The sequence below is a fragment of the Mandrillus leucophaeus genome, unplaced genomic scaffold (assembly GCF_000951045.1).
Source record: "Mandrillus leucophaeus isolate KB7577 unplaced genomic scaffold, Mleu.le_1.0 Scaffold638, whole genome shotgun sequence".
NCBI classification, from domain to species: Eukaryota; Metazoa; Chordata; class Mammalia; order Primates; family Cercopithecidae; genus Mandrillus; species Mandrillus leucophaeus.
Window position 1 is genome coordinate 720,179 of NW_012106897.1, and position 24,311 is coordinate 744,489.

Here is a 24,311-nt window from a genome sequence, read left to right on the forward strand (position 1 = left end):
TGCATATATTTCTGGTTATTACATAGTTTATGAGCTTGATTACCAAATTAGCAATTATATAGAGGAAGGTGACAAGGATAATGAGTAGTTTGGAACCGTAAAAAAGAAGTAGATATGTGATATTAAATTTGATAATGCATGAGAAAGCAGTTTAAAATTTCAAAGCTTCAGCAATGTGTGTTATTTTAATAAAATATAGGGAAATTTTGCTGTTTTAAAATAACTTTCATGTATAGAGTACTTTTCAGTTTATACTTTCTTATGTTTTATCTGATTTGATGCCCTCAATAGCTTTGTGAAGCAGTTATTGGCCCCATTTTATACTCCAGGGACTACAGAAATAAAAAAGGTGAAATTACTTGCTATTTCCTGAGAGACTTGTGGTTAAAACCACATTCAGACCTGTAACCTGTTGACTCTAAATCCAACGTTTCAAATATTCTAATACTGTGATTTATGTATTCTAAAGGACTATCATTTGTAAGATAAATTCAGTTTATTCTTGATTACTCATGAGCATAAACTATTTGAAATCGGTTGAAGTTATGTAACAGTATATATTTCAGTGCAGGTCAGTTCATAACAAAACTGACCAAAAAAGAAATAGACTTATTTGTGAGGTGAATTACCTGTTGCTGAATATTTGAGGAGACTACTGTAGAAACATCACATCTGTTGTTGTGTGCATCCCTTCAACTTAAGAACGTATTTAGAACTAAGAGACTACTTTGACTCTGGACTGTATGATTTTCTTAGACTGTTCATTCAGACTTGGAATGTCATGGCACACTGAGGCTAAAGCTTATCATGCAGCTAGTCAAGCAGATATTATACTACTACTTGTAAGCAGAAATTTTAGAAGTTTCCTGCTGTGGTGAAAGCTGAGTTGGAGAGCTAGGAGGGACAGGACAGCTGCTCATTTAGGAGTCCTAAACAGGTTTAGTTCTTTCATTTTACTGACTAACCCATTCAGAGCTAGAATGAAAATCTAGAAAATACCTTTTTGCTTTTCTTTATTTAAAAGAGTGAATCATTTTCATTGACATAAGGTTTGAAAATATGTTTCTTAAATTTCTTATTTCCTGTGATGATCATGTTGTTTTTGGTGTCATTGTTTTCTCTTCTTAGGGTTGTTTTCCAGTTCAAGAGTTCAAAGAAATCAAATAACGGTACAGATGTTAATGCTGGTCAGATACCTCAGTTATTATACAGGTATTTAGCATATTTATACTGAATTAGTATGGTTTATTATTTTGCTATAATGAAGTAGAATCATTACAAAATATGCGGCATAATAGGGAGAAATTATTTGAAGCATTCAGCAATTATAATATGCCAGTAGAACTATAAATATATTTAAGAAAAACAGTTAATATTTTGTATGTTTTAAACATTTTCCACACAGGCTTAATTTTAAACTTTGCCTGATTACTCAGATTATCTGTATTATACCAATAACAATATTTTACTGACTTAAAAAAAAATCTATCCACTGATTTTCTTTAATTTCGAATGTTATAAAAGAATAAAATTTGTCTTAGAGAAGTGAGATTCCAAGGAAGATAGGGAGGACTGCAGATGCAGGCCTGGTTGATGTATTGTAGTCTCATAAGATTGATAAAATGAGTTGGAAAATTCCATAGTGTTGGTAAATTTTCACCTTTAGCTGAAATACCAAATAATAACTTGCTCATATAAAAATATTTACTATATTTTTAACATTATGTAAAAATTTTAACTTACAATAATTTAAACATGTATAAAGGCATATGCCTGTGTGTGTGTCTTATTTATTTCTAGACTACTGCAATACTGTTAGAATAAAGAATTCAAATGGATATAAACCGTCACTAAAAAAATGTTGTCATTTGTTAAGCAGTAAAAAAATCAAAGGAAATGGTCTAGAATAGTGATTCTATCTCCCTGTCTTTCTTTCTAGTAATCACTTAATGAATCTAGATGGTTACAAACCTTATTTTTCCCCAAAAGGGATTTTTGTTTGTTTGGTTTTTATGCAATGTGCAATCTGTTACAGTTACTCTTTGTAATATGTAGCTTTACGAACATAACATGTTGCATTGGACTACTCCTAGGTACTCACTGGTTGAATAACTTTTAAATAACAGCATTAATAGTAGCATTACTAGAGAATACAAGTTATATGTTATATAAGTTATATATGTTCTCTAACAAGTGGAAAAAGCCTCTACTACTCAGTCTTGCAAAGGTAGGATTTAAAGGAAGTGCCCATATGCTAAAAGCCTTGTTTAGCTTGGAAAAATGTTTCAAAAAAGCCCTGTATTGGCATTTTACCTGGCAAAAAAATTTAAATATATAATTTATTTTCCCATTCAAAAATGTATAATATACTTTAAAAGGAAAAAATGACATTGGACTTCCTAACATAATTTTATGTGTGTCTACTACCTTTAGACTTCCAACCAGTGATGGCAGTGCTTCGAAAGGCAAACAGCAAACCAGTGAACCTGTACACATTTTAAAGAGGTCTTTTGCAAGAACTGTCTCAGTGGTAAGCCATTTTTTTTTATTTCAGCTTTTCTCTTCAGTCCTCAGATATATTTTGCTGTTTAGAGTTTAGCTGCTATTCTAAGTTTATCTCAGCCTAGATTTATAAACTCAGATTTGGTTTTGTATTAGCATTTATATTCTAGACCACAGATAATGTATACTTTAAATCATAGAAAAATGGAGGTGTTGCCTGTGATTTTAACATGACTGGATGAATTGGCCTTGCTGTTTTTGAAATAAATAACTGGTTGCTTTTCTAATAAATCATGTATGATTGCATATGCTGAATGAATTAGAAAATGAAGGAAAAGTTGAGGATGGTGCTGACCCAAAAAAGCGTTACTACTACTTGAGGAACTAGGTGGAAGAGTTGCATATCTAGGTAGGATGTTTGTTGAACCACTTGCCATCCCCATTGTACACTTGAAGAAACACAGTGCCATTGAGGTTAACGGTGCAGAATGGAAAGTCAGCATGATGTAAATAAATGGAAGTTTAAATTAAGGTCTAGATCTCTCATGTATTAATTGAGGATTCTTATGTATGTTACCTAAGTAAATTACATCATAGCATTTTGAATTTCTAATGTGGTAAGGGGTATAAGATGTTTTTGGAACTGTAAGATACCATCTGAATGTGATTTATTAATGTAGCTAGTAGTCTTTCATATTAGTAAAATGCATAGGAAGAATGTTTCTTTCCCTTTTAAATTTATTTTTTAACCCACTAAGTGAATATATATTCCTAGTAGGAATGAGATAAAAGTATGCTAAAAGTATATGAAAGTTTTTTCCCCCATTCCCATTATCACCATATATACCTACTATTTACATTTTGGTGTATATCTTCCCAGACCATTTTTATATGCAGACAAACTTATTAGTATGTATCAAATACAGGATGCTCTACAACATGCTTGTTTGTTTCTCATGATATAGTTTTCATCTTTTTTAGAAAATTTCATATTATATATCATGGACATCCTTCCCTGGCAGTACATTTGGCTCTCTCAATCTTTTCCGTTTGCATAGTATCCCGTAGAATTGTATTAGTCTAATTTATTCAGCCTGATTCCTATCAAAGAACCACTTTGATTCTCATTTTTTACTGTTTCATCTTGCTTCATGAGCATCTATTCACATGTATCTTTAAATACTTGTGTGCTTATGTGCATACTTCTACTGGAAATGTGCCCATTTAAATTTTGGTATATCCTCTCAAAGTTGACCTTCCAAAAGAGCCTTGGCAGTTTGTAGAGCTTGTGCCTTGAATAAGAGACTATGAGAACTTTGGCTTCTTGGTAACTTTACATCCTATTAGTATTCAGTTGAGTTTGGTATCTTTTGTTTCAAATAAGGATCTTTGACTCTGTTATGCTTTCTCTAGTGATCTCATTTTCTGTGCTTGGTAACGCCTTTGTATTTATGTCTAAGTGGTTTTGTGGCTACTAGGTAATTGCAGACTTTATATACAAAACTTTTTCAGTCATTTCTTTAAAAGGTAAACTGTAGGGCTGAGCACATAGGCTCACACCTATAATCCCAGCACTTTTGGAGGCCGAGGCAGGAGGATTGCTTGAGCTCAGGAGTTCAAGACTAGCCAGCGCAATATAGCAAAACCCTCATCTACCAAAAACTTAAAAATTAGCTGGGTATGGTGGTGCACACCTGTAGTCCCAGCTGCTTGGGAGGCTGAGGTGGTGGGAGGATAGCTTGAGTCCAGGAGGTTGAGGTTGCAGTGACCCATGATCACACCACTGCATTCCAGCCTGGGTGATAGAGGGAGACTATCTCACAAAAAATAAATAAAATAAAATAAAATTGAATATATAAACTCATTTTCAGGAGGTCTGGGATTTGGTGGGAATGGGGCAATAAGTGCTCTGCTTTGAGATTCAGATAGTATCTGTCATCATGTAACCATGATAAAACCGGAAGACTAGCTAGAACTGCCAAGAAAATCTACCATCTTAAACTCATATGCTAGAATTTTAAATAATCAAAATAGGAATTTTTTAGTATTTTCTAGTCAATTTTTATCTTCTATTAATGTATTTAACAATAGTTGACTATAGTTTGTATTGCAAATTTTAATATGTAGACATAAAATAAGTTATTTGATAGTGTCAATATATCTTAATACTAAAACTCTTTTATTTTTTACTACAGCGACTGTAAAAAGCTTTATTTTTCTTTCAAGTAAACATGCATTGTTTTATAAGTGTTTCTCATTTTTCCCTTGTTTATATGATAAGCTAGATAGCTTGATAGCAGGAAAACTGAAACATTTATTTTTAAATAGGTAAATATTGAAGAATGTTGTTTTTATAAATGCTTAACTACTTTACCTTTTTTGTAACAAAGTTACTGTTAAGGGTAGTTTAGTAAATGAACTGTTGAAGTGTCTTGGGGTCAGTAAAAAAAATTCAAGTAAAAAAGTCAGTAAAAAAATTCAAGAGAAAGTTTTGAAGTTATCTGCCATTGCCTTTCCATTTGCTTCAGTTTCTGGTATCATTTGAATTAATCGTTGTCTGTTTTTTCATATTCTGGATTAGGAATGTTTTGAGTCATTGTTGAGTATTCTTCACTGGAGCTGGACCACCTTAGTCTTAGGAGTTGAAGAACTTCGAGGATTAAAAGGATTCCAGTTCACAGCTACACTTCTAGATTTAGAGAGACTGCGCTTTGTGGGTACCTGTTGTCTGAGGTTGTTGCGTGTCTATACCTGTGAAATTTACCCAGTGTCAGGTATGATGCATTTTTTTAAATGACTGTAGGGAGAAAATATTAGAGACATTGAGAAGATTTACTTTGAGATAACTGAGCATTCATAACCCCCAGCTGCCTTTAAGCTGCTTCTAAAATAAGGGGAGAAAGTCAGCTTGCTCTGATGCTTATGTATTTGCTTATAAATAATAAAATAGATTACGTGTCATTCTGATAACAAAAATAATAGTGGGCCAAAATTAAATAATCTAATAAAGTTTAATTTGAAACAAATTCTGTCAAATAGAAATATTTTGAACAAGCAATTTGGACTTAAATGCTGAAACTAGATTTTTATTCCCCCTCCCATTTAGATTAAAAAAATAATTTGGGACTACACTTAATCTCTAAGTTGTTTTGTTTCTAAGATATGAGTACTTGTGATATTTAGCTGTATAGGGAATTACTGAGTTATATTGATTGTTTTCATGCATATTTAATATTTTGCTGAATTATCAATCTGCTTTTTTTCCCCTCAAAGCTACAGGAAAAGCAGTTGTAGAAGAAACTAGCAAATTAGCAGAGTGTATTGGAAAAACCAGAACTTTGTTAAGAAAAATTTTATCAGAAGGAGTTGATCACTGCATGGTGAAATTGGATAATGATCCTCAAGGATATCTCAGTCAACCCCTGAGTCTCCTAGAAGCTGTCCTTCAGGAGTGTCATAATACTTTCACTGCTTGCTTTCATTCTTTCTACCCAACTCCTGCCTTACAGTGGGCTTGCCTTTGTGATCTGCTGAATTGTTTGGATCAGGTAACTTAAGTTTGTAAAATGTTAGTTGAAAATCTGATATATTGCTTAATTCTCTTCAAGAAAATAAATTGCAGTGCCCTATCTTCTTAACTTGTATAAAAGATAAATTAGGAAATTGTTTGGTGTACATGACTTACATAAGCACAGTTTAAAATGTTTTAAATCTGCTTCATGATCTTTTGATTACAAAATTGGTAGGCACATTGTGCAGTTGCTGATTGGTCTTTGAATTGGAATGAGTGATTCTGAGAGAGGGAGAGAGGAAAAGAACCGTAGTGACCAGGTGAGAGCAGGGATAGCACCAGGAGGCCCCTGCCACCCTTGTCTGTGAGAACAGGAAGAAGAGAGAGCTGCAAGAACAGGTATACTAGCGTTGTTCATTCATTCATGAGGAAGCCACAACCTTTGTAAACCTTTATGCACCAAGTCACAGTGTTTCACAACACCTGAGGTAAAACACTGACAGAACTACAGGGAGAAATAGACTCACATTGACAGCTGGGGACTTTTAACGCTCCTCTTTCAGTAATTAACAGAGGATCTAGGCCAAAAAATTCAGCGATACAGATTTGAACAGTATTGTCAGCCACCTTGATCTAACTGACATTTATCAAACAGGACATGAAACTACAAAATACATATTCAAGTACACATGATTTTTAAAAGAAATGTTTGGGACCGTTCACCAAGGTAGATCATATGCTAGACCATAAAATAAGTCTTAATAAATTTCAAAAGATTAAAATGTGAAAGAATATATTTTCAGACTACAATAGAGTTAAAGTAAAAATCCATAGCAAAAGATATCAAGAAAAGCACCAAACATTTGGAAAATGATAGCACTTCTAAGTAAGCAGTTGATTGAAGAAGTTATAAAGGAAATTTTAAAATGTTTCACATAGATAAAAATATGATATTAGAATTTGTGGGATTTAGCTAAAGCATTGCTTCAAAGAGACCTTTATACCCTTAAATGCTTATATGAAGAAGACAGGTTTAAAATTGGTGACCTAAGCTTCTATGTTAAGAATCTAGAAGGCAAAGCAAATCTAACCCAAAGTTAGAAGAAGGAAGGAAATAATAAAGATAAGAGCAGAAATCAATGAAATAGAAAGTAGAGAAAATTAACAAAGCTAAAAGTTGGTTTTTTGAAGAAAAAAAAATTGGTAATCTCCTAGCAAACCTGATTGGGAGAGAAGAGAGAAAGAAAAAACATGAAATACCATAATCAGAAATGAAATAGGGGTTCACCAGGCATGGTGGCTCATGCCTGTGATCCCAGCACTTTGGGAGGCGGAGGTGGGTGGATCACTTGAGGTCAGGAGTTTGAGACCAGCCTGAGCAACATGGCAAAACCCTATCTCTACCAAAAATACAAAAATTAGCCAGGCATGGTGGCACACAGCTGTAATCTCAGCTACTCGGGAAGCTGAGGCACGAGAATCGCTTGAAGGCGGGAGATGAAAGTTACATTGAGGCAAGATTGTGCTACTGCACTCCAGCCTGGGTGACAGAGTGATACTCCATCTCAAAAAAAAAAAAAACAAAAAACCAAAGAAAGAAAGAAATAGGGAATATCACTATAAACAACTTTATACTGGTGAATTTTTCAGCCTTAGAGGAAGTTGACAAATTCCTTGAAAAATATAATTTTATCAAAACTAACACATTAAGAAATAGAAAAATCTGATTTGCCTCATATCCATTTAAAACTTAGCAAATACTTCCCTACAAAGAAAATTTCAAGTCCAAGTATTGTCATTTATGAATTCTGTTAAACATTAAAGAAAGAAATAATGTCAACCTTTTACAAACTCTTTTGGAAAATATAGGAGGCAATACTTCCCAACTAATTTTATGAGTTTAACTTTATCCTATACCAAAACCTAACTAAGATACTACAAGAAAAAATTACAGATGAATATCACTCAGAAATAGATGCTCTTTAAATATTATCAAACCAAATTGAGCATGTAAATAATATATCATGACCAAGTGGGATTTATCTTAGAAATGCTAAGTTAGTTAAATAATTGAAAATCGATGTAATTTACCATGTTAACTGAAAAAAAGAAGGCAAGTTGATGATTTCCTCAATAGCTACAGGAACAATGGTTGATGAAACTAGCAGTTATTCGATGATGAAAACCTCTGAGGATATAAGGAAACTCCTAAATCTGATAAAGCGATATTTACCATAAAATCTACGCTAACAACATCCCACTTACTGGTGAATTCTGAATATGCCCCTAAGTTTGGAAACAAGACATGTGGTATCTACACTCACCACTTCTATTCAACAGTGCACTGGAAGTCCTAGACCTCCCCACCCTTCTTCGTGAAAAATTCATTGTCATCACTTGTAACTCTGCGTCCATTTAGCAGGGTAGTATATTTTAGCACTCAATTTCCAGGGCCAAGATTATTGCCTGGACTAGTGCACAACTTAATTATCTCTCACTCTGAACCTTCCCAGTCAGATACGGTTCTTTTCTTCTTTGCTACAGAACAGGCTAGGTTTAGCAAATGTTGGTTTAACATATGGAATGTTACTCTGCTTTTATGCTTAACTTTGTAACACAGATGTTTGAAGATCTAGGTAATGTGTACGCAGTTTTGTGAATTAGGGTATCCTATGTTGGTTTTAATGCTTTGTTATAAAATTTTATAAGTATGCTACTAATTTTTCTTGATAAACTGTGAAATGTGATAATGTAATTTTGTGACCTCAGTGAAATGTGGTTATAGTAGCACAGATTTATAATTTGCATCATTTATTATTTGAGAAAAATAGTCTCAGTCTGTACTGAAAATGACTTATATATATTCTAATTGGGGCCTTTTTGGCATCTCCATTTGAAATAGTGCTAGGGAGTACTGTGATTGTGAGGATATGAAAATATAAAAATGCTCACTTACTAGAGGACAGGAGGCTGATTTTTCTTGACCAGACTTAATTTTTCATCTTCATTGAACAGTAACTTAAACAGTTGTTTTTTTAATATATTGATGTAGTATTATTCTATAACAAGACAATTTAAGTGACCGAATGACAGAAAATTTTGATATAATTTAAAAGATGGTTTACCTTTTATATATCCAGAAACGTAGATTACACTGATGCTATCTTTTTTGGTGGTGATGGGGCGTATATTTTTGTTTTTAAAAGGATATCCAAGAAGCAAACTTCAAGACATCAAGTAGCCGACTCCTAGCAGCTGTTATGTCAGCTCTGTGTCACACATCTGTTAAGCTGACTTCCATCTTCCCGATTGCGTATGATGGAGAAGTATTACTACGATCAATTGTTAAACAAGTTAGCACAGAGAATGACTCAACACTAGTTCATCGTTTTCCCCTTTTGGTGGCACATATGGAAAAACTCAGCCAGGTAGGTCTTTCTCTGAAATCTCTTTTATACTGAGGCAATAAAACTGTAAATGGAAGTGTGTTTAGCTTTTTGCTTGTTCTTCTCCATTAAGTATATTTACAAAATGATTATTTAATGAATGACATCTGTTTTTGAAATAATATTTTTAAAAAATTTCTATGTTTACCTATAAAATGAAGTTTTTTTGCTCTAATGGTTTAAATAATCACTCACCTTTAAAAAAATTTGAGAGTTATACAGTAGATACCTACATATTGGTTTTTCCTAAACCATTTGAAGGTAAGTTGCAGATACTTTACATTCTAATATAATATTTTAGATTTCTAAGATAGAATGATAAGAAAATAAAGGATTTTTAAAATACCTTCTTAATAACACTTTGGTATATTAAAATAAGCACTGTAAATAATAGGTATAGGAAATATTCAGATAAATCATTTTCATGCTGGAAATCAGCTACGTTAATAATCTTTTCCCTTTTTTTCTGAAAAATAAAGTATTTTTCCTTTATTGAGACCCTATGACTTCTTGAAATTTTTCTACTGGTAAGGGTCGGAATTTTCTTATCTCCACTTAGGAAATCAAATACAGTAGAAATTATAAAACTACATAGGAATCATAAGTATGTACAAAAAGAATTTTGTTAAAAAATTGATTTACACAGACTAGAGTTGATTATAGCTAAATATACTGGAATTTCTTATCTCAGATTAAGATCTTGTCCTATAGAAGAAACTTTTTATTTTTGTTTTTTAAGACGAGCTCATTCTGTCACCTGGTCTACAGTGCAGTGGTGCCATCGCAGTTTACTATAACCACAACCTCCTAGACTGAAACGATCTTCCCACCTCAGCCTCCCAAGTAGCTGGGACTAAAGGCACATACTACCACACCCGGCTAACTTTTTTAAAAAACATTTTGTAGAGACAAGGTCTTACTATGTTGCCCAAGCTGGTCTCAAACTCCTGGCTTCAAGTGATCCTCCCATCTCAGCCTCCCAAAGTGCTGGGATTGCTGACACCACGCCCAGCCACAAAAGCTTTTTAAATTGAAAGAATAGTTTTCTGTCTGTCATATAGGATTGTAAATGGAAAGTTAAATAAGAGAATAAAATATGACTCAAAGCTAATGAAAACGTTTTGTAAATGTGTGGTACTTTGATACATAGAGACAGATAATTCATAAAAGAACTTCTAAGTGAAAAGTAGATACAGTGGCTCCACATATAACCAGAAAGATTTGTAGAAATTGACTCTGACTCCAAAGTCTGAATTTTAAGAGTATCAGAAAAACAAGGTTTTCAAATTGAGTATTCCTATGAAGGAAAATGAAACAATATCTTAGAGCTTTTTCTTATGTATCATAGAGTGAAGAGAATATCTCAGGGATGACAAGCTTCCGTGAAGTTCTGGAGAAAATGCTGGTCATTGTTGTGCTACCAGTCAGGAACAGCCTGAGGAGAGAAAACGAACTCTTCTCCTCCCACCTTGTCTCGAACACCTGTGGATTACTGGCCAGCATTGTCAGTGAACTGACAGCATCAGCCCTGGGATCTGAGGTAATACATTATATTTTGACACTGGATAAAAAGCACACGTGTAAGTGTTTTACAGATTGGATTAGCAACCCCAATGCATTGTTTTTCTTTTTTGCCCTTCTCTCTACTTCCTACTTGCTCCAATTTGTTACTTCTCCCTCACCAGTTTACCCAACATCCACAGGAATATAAAGTATACATTTTCCTCATAGAGCAGGTTGTCATCTGCCCCATTGCACAAGCCCACCACCATGCCCCGGGAAAAGCAAAGCTAGTTGTCACTGCTGGGAGATGAGTAACGTCCACTCAACTGACCCTACAGAAATACATATTTAAAATCGGAATAGTAATTTTTATTTCACCTGTATCACAGGTTTTTTGAAATTGCAGTAAAATATACATAATATAAAATTTGCCATTCTAATCATTTTTATGTGTACAGTTCGGTGGCATTAAATGCATTCACTTTGTTGTACTTAGTTGTACATTGTCATGAAGTTTTCAAAGTATCAAGTGTTATTATGTTTGAGAAAATCACTTTGAAAGTGCCTTTACAATTTATACAGTAACATTATTTTATTCCATTTCACTGTCTTACTCTTTCTTATAACTTAACTGAATGTTTTGATTGAATTTGGGGAATGTTTCTGTTTTTTCCTCCTAAAAAACAGACAGTAGATTGGTTTGGAAAATCATGTCCTGATGTGAAATATCTTACATCATTCAAATGAATGTTTAATAACCAGCATGTATTCAGTGACCCTAGCTCTCAAGCTCTTGTCAAGGAACTTCTTTTCTCTATTTTACTTTTATAATTCCTAATCTTTGCTTTTTCTTTTAAATTTATTTTAACACCTATTCTGAATTAACCCATCCAGTGTATATGCATTATTGATTCATTATAACAGTTTAGCCTTTAGAATTTGTGGTTCATTGCATATACTTGAGCTAATTTTAGTCCCTCATCCTGGGAAGCACTTTCTAAGTTTCTTGGTTAACTTTGAGTTTGGCCTTGGAGACTATTGCAGCCCTTGTCAGAAATTTTTTAATTTTTTATATTTGTTCATTTAGTCTACAATACCTTCCTACTCTGCAGGATGTAGGAAAGTCTGTAATGTGTAGATCCCCTTCCAAAGTTTACTAAAGAGTTCTCCCCTTTAAACTTACCTTTCCAATGAAAAAGAATACCAAAAGTTACAGGGTGCCTGGTATACAACTTTGGGAGTTCCCACAGGTCCTGGCTTAGAGATGAATATTTGTTTCTCAGAGCAGTTTGCAGTTTTTGTTAGAATCATAAACATCCATATTTTTCTCTATTTAGTCTCCCAAAATTCTGCAGCCAGCTTAGATTAGAAGTAGGTTTTGTAAATAAAAAGAGCAGTTTCAACCCAAAATAAGTTCTCTAATCCTCTCTAGTGAAAGTCTATAATTAGTATGGTTGCACATGTGTGTGTATGTATTCAAATACTGAATGCTGTTACAGAAATATCGCTGTATATATTCGTAGTATTCAATCTTAGGCTATAGACCATTTTCTACAAATGAAGTCTTACTTGCAAATTCACAGGTGAGAGGAGAGAGGACATAGTCTGGTTGAAGAGGGGAACCATAAATTTACCTCTTCCTTGCATACCTTTCTCTGCAGAATTTCTAGAGCTCTATGTCACATAGTTTGAAAACTGTTGATCTGTAGAATTTCGATGACATTTTTAGCATCTCTTCTCAAAGTCTAGTGATTTATTCATACATTATGACTGATAAGACAAGCTTGTACTTCTAACATTATAAATTAAGTGGAAAATATAGTTTCATATGGCTGAAGGAAGAAAATACTGTCAAGTGACACTGATTTGTCAATTTAGAATGATAAAATCTGGTTTTATTGTGAGTTAATCTCTCAGTAGAACATACGTTTAGAAATGCTTATACCCACTTATTAAATAAAGGTTATTTTATTAGGCTTCTTAGAAACCTTTGGATGGTTTTGTTAAAGGTGTACAAACTACTGATGCAGTTGCTTTTGTTGTTCACAGGTTGATGGACTTAATTCTCTTCACTCTGTAAAAGCTAGTGCTAACCGATTTACAAAAACAAGTCAGGGCAGAAGCTGGAACACTGGGAACGGGTCCCCTGATGCAATCTGTTTTTCAGTAGACAAACCTGGAATAGTTGTAGTTGGTTTCTCTGTCTATGGAGGAGGTGGAATTCATGAATATGAATTAGAGGTCTTGGTTGATGATGTAAGTATCACCCTTTCAGCATTTATCCTGATTAGTGGGTTGTATATCAGGATTTACCATTGTCACAGTATGATGGGTCCATACCTTCAGGGGTTTACTAGATCAATCACAGATGAATGACACTAAAGAAACTGAAAAAGGCTGGCCACAGTGGCTCACACCTGTAATCTCAGCACTTTGAGATGCTGAAGCAGGTGGATGACTTGAGCACAGGAATTCGAGACCAGCCTAGGCAACATGACAAAACCCCATCTCTACGAAAAATACAAATATTAGCTGAGTGTGGTGGTACACGCCTGTAATCCCAGCTACTCTGGAGGCTGAGGTGGGAGGATCACTTGAGCCCGGGAGGTTGAGGCTACAGTGAGCCATAATCATGCCACTGCACTCAAGCCTGGGCAGCAGAGTGAGACCCTGTCTCAAAAAAAGAAAGAAAGAAAAGAAACTGAAAGATAATGATTTTACCTCATTGCTTGTGTTCCATCTTTCCACCTTGGATCACTACTGCTTATATTTTTTGTACTTTCAAGAGAAAGATTTAAAGTGGAAGTAAAGACTAAAAATTATTTAGCTAAGTCCCTGATGACAAGTCTTGAGTAGTTTTTTTTTTATATTGTAATTTTTCAAGAAACACAATGTTCAGATGTCATAGAGTACTAATTCAGCTATATCTTTCTAATCCATTCTCTAAAATTACTTAAAGTACCTGAGTTTTATTAAAATAGGACAGAAAGGGGTAGCATGTAAGTCATTGCCTAGTAAATAGCAAGTCTATCTCTATCTCTAACTTGATTTTTTTGTTTCATTTTTTTTTTTAGAGTGAACATGCAGGAGATTCAACTCATTCCCACAGATGGACGTCTCTGGAATTAGTGAAAGGAACTTACACAACAGATGACTCACCCAGTGATATAGCTGAAATCAGACTTGACAAAGTGGTTCCTTTAAAGGTAGTTTCAACTGTATGTTTCTATTGTGAATAAGAGGAATTATTATGTAGTTAAAATAGTGAAGAGTATTCCATGAATTTTGTTTGTTAGATACAGCTATTCGTAAGTTATCCTTTATATGGTAGGTACTTCAGATATTTATGGAGTACCTACTATGTACCTGATGTTGTACCACATTATATTATATTTTTGTAAAATGTTTCTTAAAGTCTGGAGTAGTAGGAAGCTTTGTAGTCAAACAGATTAAACTCTAGATACCTGCTGCTCCAACATACTAGCTTTAAGACACTGACAGTTCATTATTTAACCACTTTGAGACTTATCTGTAGATTGGAAAGAATAATACCTGCATTGTAGTATTGTTGAGATTAAATAATAGAAATAAAACACCTGCCTCAGTGTCTAGCACAATATGAAAAATAAACATTAACCGTGTCTTTTCTTCTCTTATTGTGCCATAACTCATTTAAAAAAAGCAAGTGTTGTTTTGTTGTTTTGTTTTGCTTTTGTTCTTTTTTGTTTTTTTTTTTTTTGAGATGGAGTCTCACTCTGTTGCCCAGACTGGAGTGCAGTGGCATGATCTTGGCTCACTGCAACCTCCACGTCCTGGATTTAAATGATTCTTCTGCATCAGCCTCCCAAGTAGCTGGGATTACAGCCACGTGCCACCATACCCAGTTAATTTTGTATTTTTAGTAGAGAGGGGCTTCACTGTGTTGACCAGGCTGGTCTCGAACTCCTGCCCTCAAGTGATCCACCCCCGTCAACCTCCCAGAGTTCTGGGATTACAGGCGTGAGTCACCACACCCAGCCTATTTTCTAACAATATTTGGCAAAATAGAGAAATTTTACCACATCAAAGTAATTATAAATGTTAAAGTAACGTTAAAGTATTTCTGAATTCAACTGAAATAAATTTCATTATCGGACAAAATTTTGGATAAGATCGGTACATGAGAGATTTCATCAGGAAGAATTTAGATACTGAAAAACCAAAAAGCTTTTATTGTGAAATTTATATCATGGTTCATAAAGCATTAGTTTCTATAGCTCACATTTTCAAAGTACAGTGCATTATATTTTGGACAGCTTTTTTCCTGTGGTTTTTTTTTTTCTCATGTCTGTTTGCCTATAAATTTCTATCTCTGAGTTTTTCTTAAAAATATAGTAGAGTCACCCTTATTTTTTTCTCACATCTAAAATTATTTTAAAAGTTAAACTAGTCAAGGAAAAGTATCAGCTTATGCAATTAAAATCTCGTATTGCTGGGCACAGTAGCTCACACCTGTAATCTCAGCACTTTTGAGACCCCAGGGAGGGAGGATCACTTGAGCTTGGGAGTTTGAGGCCGGACTGGGCAGTATAGTCAGACCTTATCTCTACAGAAACACCTTAAAAAATTGGCTGAGTGTGATGGAACGCACCAGTGGGAGAATTGCTTGAGCCCAGGAAGAGGAGGCCACATTGAGCCAGGGTTGCACCACTTCACTCCCAGCTGGGTGACAGAGCAAGATCCTGTCTCAGAAAAAAAAAAAGAAAAATTATTATGGCTAATATTCTAGCAGTAAAATTACGAGCAGGCACTAGTTACATTGGTTGTGTTCAGACCTAGTTCCATCACTTACTAGCTGTGTGACTTAGAACAAATTACTTAACTTCTCTGAACCTCAGATTCCTCATCTGTAAAATAGGGATAATAATGATACTTACCTCATGAAGCCATTTTAAGGATTAATTGAATTCCATAAAGTACTTAGGACAGTTGCTTTTATGCAACAGGCACTCAGTAAATATTAGCTGTCGTCATGTTTGATTCATTAAAAACTTGTATCATCTGTAAATATGATAAGAAATTTCAGTATATTTGCCTATTTTACTGCTAGAGTTCTTTTTGTATATCCTCTGTACATTGTGAATAAATGTAAACATGTTTTACATCTTTATAATGAAGGAAAATGTTAAATATGCTGTGCGCTTGAGGAACTATGGAAGCCGTACAGCCAATGGAGATGGAGGAATGACCACAGTTCAGTGCCCTGATGGTGTGACGTTCACATTCAGCACGTGCAGCTTGAGCAGTAATGGCACAAACCAAACCCGAGGACAGATCCCACAGATACTCTACTATAGGTGGGTGAATGTATAGAGATAAGGGAAATAGTTTACAGTGGTAGAACATACACAGTCTATTACCAGGTAAAATTGCTAAGTGGATAATTATAATTAAATTATACAGTGTATCTTCTTAGCACATACTCGTACAAATTCATATAAAGAAATCTTTTAATATATAAATTCAGTGTTTGCTACAAAAGTGAATGCTTTACAATATTTTTGCTGTTATTTCTTCAGTATCATTGAAATGTTTGTGCACTGGGCATGTGTGCTGTTGCTGTCACTCTATAATTTCTGGTCTGCAATTTCAAATTTAAAGGGTATTCATTTCTTTTTATAAAATGCCTCAAACTAATGATCAGATAGACTGTACTCAGATAGTGGTGTTGCCTTGATCCTGTTGTCCAGTCACAGAATATTTTGATGTCTGTGAATCTTGGATCTGCCCTGTCTAACCCCTGGGGCCCTAGAATATATAATAGCGTGTTTCTTACAATGTTTTTAACAAAAACCATTCCTTATGTAAACCGTGGAAAATAAAAGAATGATAACAACCCTCGGGTTAAAAAAAATCTTTTAAATACACATTTCTCACTGAGTCTGAATTTTTCTTGTAGTGGTGAAGCTGATATCTTAGGTAGTCATGAGTACCGTTTGCTACATTTGTCCTCAGCCTGACTTAGCATTAAATCACTGAATTTCCGTATCACTTTCAGAGGCTTGCTGCTTCCTCTGTTTCCTTCATAAAGAGTCTAGGGATGGTGCCTAGGTAGATAGTATAAAATAATTTCCCTAGATATAGATTTTCTGCTTCCTCTTTCCATGAGAAATAGAATAGAAATAGCAGGCAGTAAATAGCTATGTAGTTCAGTGTTGCTGCTGAAATATAAAAGCTGTCTAGTCTTTTGCCCCAGTCAAGAAAAACTGTCTGTTCCATAAGCACTACAATAAATAGTACATTATTCTCTTTCTTAAACTATGGATTAAAAACTCTGTTATGCATACGAGTTACATACTTCAGAAAGCTGGAGAGCCACTAACAGCATCTGCCATCCAAACTTTGTATCTTATACAAAATACAGTGTTTTGAGTATTTTCTTGTTTTCTATAAAGCTTTAAATACCCTTAGCTTTAAATTTTTTAAAAATGAAAAATACTAAAGTCCTTTAGTTTTAAATACCATCCTGCTCTGATAGCTCCCAAGTTTACATCCCTAGCCTTCATGACCTCTGAACCCCGGACTCCAGGTCTTTCTCTGACATCTTCATTAGGATGACACTAGTGGAGGTGGTGTTAGTTACTGTGTGCCAGGCTGTGCTTTGAGTGTGTTACCTGTGTTATCTCAGCTTGTCCTCGCAGTAACCCCAGGAAGTAGGTACTTTTCTTATCTGTGTTTCACAGATGATGGAACTGAGACACTGGGTAGTCCAGAGTCACACCTCTGGTAAATTATGCTACTGCGACCTGTGGGCAGGAAGTCAGATTTCAGGTGATACACCCTTAACCAGTATGCTACATATTTTCTTTAAGGACGTTCGCTATAGTTGGCTAGTAAACATCTGAGGTTTCATGTGGCCAGAATATTCATCTCCCACAGTTACAGCCAGACACCTTGGAGTCATTCTTGACTTCTCTTTCCCTCATACCTAAACCTAGGTCATCAAGAAGTCCTGTCAGCTGTACTTTTAAAATGTCCTGAATCTGGTCTTTTCTTCTACCTCCATATTTAATAGTCTAGACCAAGCCACTGCAACCTCTACCTGCTAACTGTAATGAGCCTCTAAACTAGTCTCCCTCCTTTCACTGTTGGTCTCCTACAATCAGTTCTCCACAGCACAGTCAGAGTGATCTGATAAAAATATAAATCATACCAAGTTCCACCCTTGCTCCAAACCCAGCTTCCCATTCCCATACCAGTATAAAATGTCATTATGTTGCCTACAAACCTCACACAGTTTGACTCCTGTTTCACTTCCCACCCATCACCCTTCACTCTTTCTCCTTTTCTTCTAGCCATGCATGTCTTCATTCTGTTCCTTGAATTCACTAGTGTGTTCCTTTTGCCCTGACAGTTTTCCCTCAGCTCTTCCCATGAGTCTTTAAAAAAAAAAAAAAAAAAAATTCCCGTCAGCTGAGCGCGGCGATTCACTTCTATAATCCCAGCACTTTGGGGTGGATCACAAGGTCAGGAGTTCGAAACCATCCTGGCCAACATGGTGAAACCCCATCTCTACTGAAAACAAAAATTAGCCGGGCGTGAGGTGCATGCCTATAATCCCAGCTATTTGGGAGGCCGAGGGAGGAGAATTGCGTGAACCTGGGAGGCAGAGGTTGCAGTGAGCCAAGATCGTGCCACTGCATTCCAGCCTGGGCGACAGAGCAAGACTCTGTCTCAAATCGATAAATAATTTAATTAATTAATTCAGGTCTTTGTTAAATAGGAGTTCCTCAGAGAACTGATCTTATTTAAAATAACACCCTTCCCATTATGCCCTATGCTGCTTTATTTTTCTTCAAAGCCCTTATCATTCCCTATAATTATATAGTTGCATGTTTACTTTTTTAACTTTAAAAAAACTATGAATTAAATGAGGATCTCAGATCCTGGATGATTTCTGGCATTGGATCATGTTTTACTTACCATTGTAAAATAATCTCATGTTTGCTCATGCTACAGGAGTGAATTCGATGGAGATTTACAATCCCAACTTCTGAGTAAAGCCAATGAAGAAGATAAAAACTGTAGCAGAGCGCTGTCTGTTGTAAGCACTGTCGTTCGAGCCTCTAAGGACCTCCTGCACAGAGCTCTTGCTGTGGATGGTAAGACTTTTTCTTTCCCAATAGTCAGATTTTAGATTCTTTATTCGCTAAATTTTTGCATAGAACTATTGAAGAGGAACCTTCTATTATACTAATTGTATAGAATCTTAAGTGTTTTCTTTATTTATAGATCCACACGTGCATTAATTTTGGATAAGTCACACTCTCCATACTGTAACGCAGAATTATTTAGAATGCTCAAAAGGAGTTATCATATATTCTTATTTGCTTAGTTAATTTAGTAAAAGAAAAATTGTATTTGGTTTAAACTGGGTCTTTAGTCTTCTTTTAGTAGTCAAAAAGGTTTTTCTTCCTCTCTGTTCTGTTTCCAGAAATGTATCGCTATCCACCCAAAACTCTGGGGAACCGTAACCATCTCCTCAGAGGCACTTGTCTAAATTCAGCTCTAGGAGTTTTCCCCTAGAAACTCTCTAGTTTGTATTCTCCTCTCTCTCAGTTCTTCCCCTGCCATCGTTTAGGCTGCCATGGTGCAAGTACATGTCATTTTTTAATATAGGGATAATACCCAATAATGTCACTGCTACCTTTCCCCCATTCTCCATCTAGCTGTTTAGTTATTCTTCACACTGGCACCAGAGTTATCATTATGAAAACATTGTTATGGCTGGGCATGGTGGCTCACGCCTGTAATCCCAGCACTTTGGGAGACTGAGGTGGGCGGATCACGAGGTCAGGAGTTTGAGACCAGCCTGACCAACATGGTGAAACCCCGTCTCTACTAAAAATGCAAAAAATAGCCGGGCATGGTGGCAGGTGCCTGTAATCCTAGCTATTCAGGAAGCAGAGGCAGGAAAATAGCTTGAATCCGGGAGGCGGAGGCTGCAGTGAGCCAAGATCGTGCCACTGTACTCCAGCCTGGGTGACAGAGTGAGACTCCATCTCAAAAAAAAAAAAGAAAAAAAAAATTGTTACCGCCACCTCCTTACTGTATAACGTTAATTCCTAATCCTAGTTTAACATCAGAACAACCTGGAAAGCTTGCTGAAAATAAAGACTGTTGGGTCTATCCCCAGGGCTTGAAGGTAGGTTAAAAAACTGTTTTTTAAATAAGTGTGCAGCCTGTTTTGATGTCACAGCAGACCTAGGAATCAGTATTTGGGAGAATAATTGGCCTATAAAATAAAGGTCTTCACAGTATAGGCTTAGCTTATCTTTCCAGCACTATGTTCATGGATAACTGAGTAAAATGTTAATCAGTAAAGTGCTTTTCTTGGAAAAACAGAAAGCCATATAGCTTAATAACAGTAAATGTTTTTGGAGTGCTGAATATGTGCAGGTGTTGTTCTCAAGTGCTTTACGTATATTACCTTGTTTAATCTTCACAACATCCAAATGAGGGGAATACTGTTGTGATCCTAAGTTACAGATTAAGTAATTTGCCTAATGTCACTGATAGAGCCATGTTTGGTGCCAGAATGGTAATTTAAATAAAGGCTCCATTACCCTAGGTTCCAGCTCTATTATTTTACAGGTACGTGTATTAAGTATTTTGGGTAAGATACTTAAACACTGTGTGCCATGGTTTTCCTTTCTAAAAATTGGGGATAATAAAAGTTTCTTATTGTGAGTATTAGTTGAGATAAGGCATGTATTCTAAAAAGCCTTCAGAATAGTATCAGGCCCTTGACAAGCACCCAATTAGTGTCAACTATAGTTTCGCTCAAAAGAACAGAATATAGATTTAGTATAGCATGTATACAGTACAATGAAATTACATTCTAACTGTAGTTTTAATGCCTTTTATGCGTTTTTTAGCTGACGACATTCCAGAACTGCTGAGTTCTTCCAGTCTGTTTTCCATGCTGCTCCCCCTTATTATAGCGTACATAGGACCAGTAGCTGCTGCTATTCCCAAGGTGTGTAATTTAATTCTATAACTTTGAATGTTTTTTTTAAATACCTTTTAAAAACAAAGACTTTGTGTCTTGTCTTTACAAAAACTTGCATCTTTGAGGCATCTGGGATATAGGTAACAAGCAGAGAGAGATACTAATTATTATACTTCTCTGTTCTTCTTCGTATTGTTTACTGGATTGCTGTGCTTATTTGTTGGCTTTACATTTGAAGAATCTGTGAATGGGAAATAGATTTTAGAAATTTTAGAAATGTGACATGTACGGAAAGATTATGTTAACTGAGATTTTTCAAATTTATAAAGTTGATGCCAGATGGTCTTCATTAATAAGAATAGCAATGTTAAAGGACAAGAGCGTTTTAAAACAGTGACATATTCAAGAGATGGAAGAAATGATAAACTATTGATTCTTTGGCATAATTAAGTAAAACATGATTTACTTCAGATCATGAAAAAACGAAAGTGTTTAAAAATATAGATTTAGATATTGTCATGTAACATCTAAGATAAATCTTTTTTTAATCAATTGAACAGATTTCTCTTTGAACAAAAACTTAACTAGTAGAAAATTTAGACAGAAATTGTTATTAGAGTAACCAATAATTATTGTAATTCATAATTTTAGAACTACTTTCACATGTATCTCATTTAACCATATTTTTATATGTGTACTAGGTGGCTGTAGAAGTCTTTGGCCTTGTCCAACAATTGCTTCCGTCAGTTGCCATTTTGAATCAGAAGTATGCACCCCCTGCCTTCAACCCTAATCAGTCGACAGATAGCACCACAGGAAACCAGCCTGAACAGGGCCTCTCTGCTTGTACAACCTCCAATCACTATGCTGTCATAGAGAGTGAGCACCCGTATAAACCTGCCTGTGTGATGCACTACAAGGTAGGCACCAGTTCTTAGTGTGATTTGACTGTAAAACTTGGTGTGAGGTTCTCTGATGATATCTTAAAGAATGCCTGGCCTGCATTTATGAGTGTAGCTTCTTTTATAGTATTTACATATAGAGAATCAGCAGGTGATTGGGCATTGTTGGATATACAGAATAATTTAAGACGGAATTTTTATCTCAAAGATGATAAAATTTTATTGGTTTATGAGGGTTGTTCTGAAATCTTCCTACAAGTATAGTGTGGTATATAATGCTAAACTTCATGCTGTGATTTGTAATAGTAGTAGATATAAGCATTAACAATTTAAATTATATTTTTTGAACTAGCATTATTTGTACCACAGCCTGAGCTCTGAAAATTTACAACCCCAATGTAAGATTTAAAGTAGTCTATACATAATGTTAAAAAAACTATGTATAAAATGATTATAAATTTAGTGTTATTAGAGAGTGTTCAAAATCCATGTTCTTTGTTTTTTCATTGTATCATGCAAATTAAGGAAGAAAAGGATAAATTTATATTTTGTGTGCTTATAAAATATTGCACTTTTCATGGTAGAAGCTATTAAGCGTCTGTAGAGGTAAAAAGGCTAGTACAGTGCACTTGTTTATCCATCTCCCGGATTCAGCAGTGTCAACTCTTAGACCTGTCTTATTTATTCCCTACCTGCTTCCTAACCCTCCTGTATTGTTTTAAAGCACATTTATAATATTTATTGACACAGTGTCTCCAAAATATAAGGACCCTTAAAAATACCCATAGTATTATCACACTGAAAAAAAACAATTTAATGTCTTCAAACATCATGTAAATTTTTAATAATTTGAGTTAGAATCCATGTAAGATCCATACATTGTGATTAGTATGTCTCTTAAGTCCCCTTTAATCTTAAGTTCCTTTAAATCTGTAAGACTCCCTCTGTCTCTCTCTTTTTTTGTTCCCTTGAGTTCTATTTGTTGAAGAAACTGGATCCTATATGTTTGTTAGATGGGAGCCTCTTCAGCTTACCTGCTGGGTCTTTCAGGCACACCCCTTGCAGTCATTCCTAGCTTCCTTGCTTTCTGGTTGGATAAGATGTTCCAGGCTCCTTTTATATGTTTAATGCCTCAGACTTGGAACAAACCATTTTTTCAAAGTGTCCTAATTTCTGTTATACATACACACACACATGTTATGTTTACATATGTATATATATAAATGTGTATATGTTTATGTATAGATTTATGTGTATGTATAGTTTTTAAAAGATAAAATACCTCATGAGTTTATACCGTTGATACTAATTCAAAATAAGGACCACAGACACACCTCAGTCTCCTTTCTCCTACATCTAAAATTCCTATTAGTGACACTGGGAATATCAGAATTCAAAAATCATTTAAATTATTTCATTTGGGGGGTGTGTGTGTGTGTGTGTTGTCTTTGAAGTATATCCCATCTAAATGTATGGTCACATTACTGTGTTTAAATCTAGTTGGAATGCTCCCTCTTTGCATGATTATACGTTCATTGGATATACACTTATAGAGTCGTTTAATTTTAGAGTTTAGGAATTGCTTTTTAAATTTGGATTTTGTTTTAGAATTCTTTAAATACTTACATAGTTTGAAGTCAAATTTATGAAACAAATCTAGCTTTTATCTCTGTCCTCGTCACTCTGTTCCTCCTTCTCTGTCATAGGTAACATTTTATTCTATTTTGTATTTTGTAGTTTATCCTGTTGTGTCATTTAATAAAAGCATAGACACATATACACATACAGATGCAGATGTGTGTGTTTGTATGTCTATATATCTGTATTCATGTTGCCTTGCCTATTGGCCTCAGGTGACATTCCCAGAATGTGTGAGGTGGATGACAATCGAATTTGACCCTCAGTGTGGTACTGCACAGTCAGAAGATGTCCTTCGTTTGTTGATTCCTGTCAGAACTTTTCAGAATTCAGGATATGGACCAAAATTGACATCTGTTCATGAAAATCTTAATTCATGGATAGAATTAAAGAAATTTTCAGGATCCTCTGGGTGGCCTACTATGGTTTTGGTGTTGCCAGGTAAGTTTTTCTTTCATTCTGTTTTATGTGGTAAAATAAGTGCATTTATGTATATTGAGTAGGGGTGTATCATTGAAAATGTTTATCTAATTTTTAGAGAAATTTATTCAAGACCTACCATGTATCTGGATTGCATTTGAGGAATAAATAAGATACCCTGGGCAAGGGGCACAGCCTGATCCAAGTTTCGGAGAAGACAGTGTTTTAAGGATTTTGTGAAAAAAAGATTAGCTTGACCAAAGCAGAGTGTTAACGTTGAGGAGCAACTAGCTAGCTGTGCAGTTGGGGCCAAATTATAGAAAACAATGGATTAAATCTTTTATTTTCCCAGAAAGGCTAAATTTTCAGAACTTAATGAAGGACTGAAGTCCTTCCTT

General features: G+C 35.0%; 1 protein-coding gene across 1 annotated transcript in view; it reads left to right on the forward strand.

The window, feature by feature from the left end:
- Window positions 1-24,311, forward strand: part of MYCBP2 (MYC binding protein 2, E3 ubiquitin protein ligase) — a 271,487-nt gene that overhangs the window by 121,270 nt on the left and 125,906 nt on the right. The window contains exons 29-41 of the mRNA XM_012000660.1: window positions 1,129-1,212; window positions 2,434-2,530; window positions 5,084-5,276; window positions 5,776-6,050; window positions 9,220-9,441; window positions 10,808-10,999; window positions 13,012-13,218; window positions 14,037-14,168; window positions 16,120-16,298; window positions 18,961-19,103; window positions 20,880-20,980; window positions 21,655-21,873; window positions 23,709-23,934. Coding sequence (XP_011856050.1) covers window positions 1,129-1,212; window positions 2,434-2,530; window positions 5,084-5,276; window positions 5,776-6,050; window positions 9,220-9,441; window positions 10,808-10,999; window positions 13,012-13,218; window positions 14,037-14,168; window positions 16,120-16,298; window positions 18,961-19,103; window positions 20,880-20,980; window positions 21,655-21,873; window positions 23,709-23,934 — 2,270 coding nt within the window. The remainder of the gene's footprint in view (window positions 1-1,128; window positions 1,213-2,433; window positions 2,531-5,083; window positions 5,277-5,775; window positions 6,051-9,219; window positions 9,442-10,807; window positions 11,000-13,011; window positions 13,219-14,036; window positions 14,169-16,119; window positions 16,299-18,960; window positions 19,104-20,879; window positions 20,981-21,654; window positions 21,874-23,708; window positions 23,935-24,311) is intronic.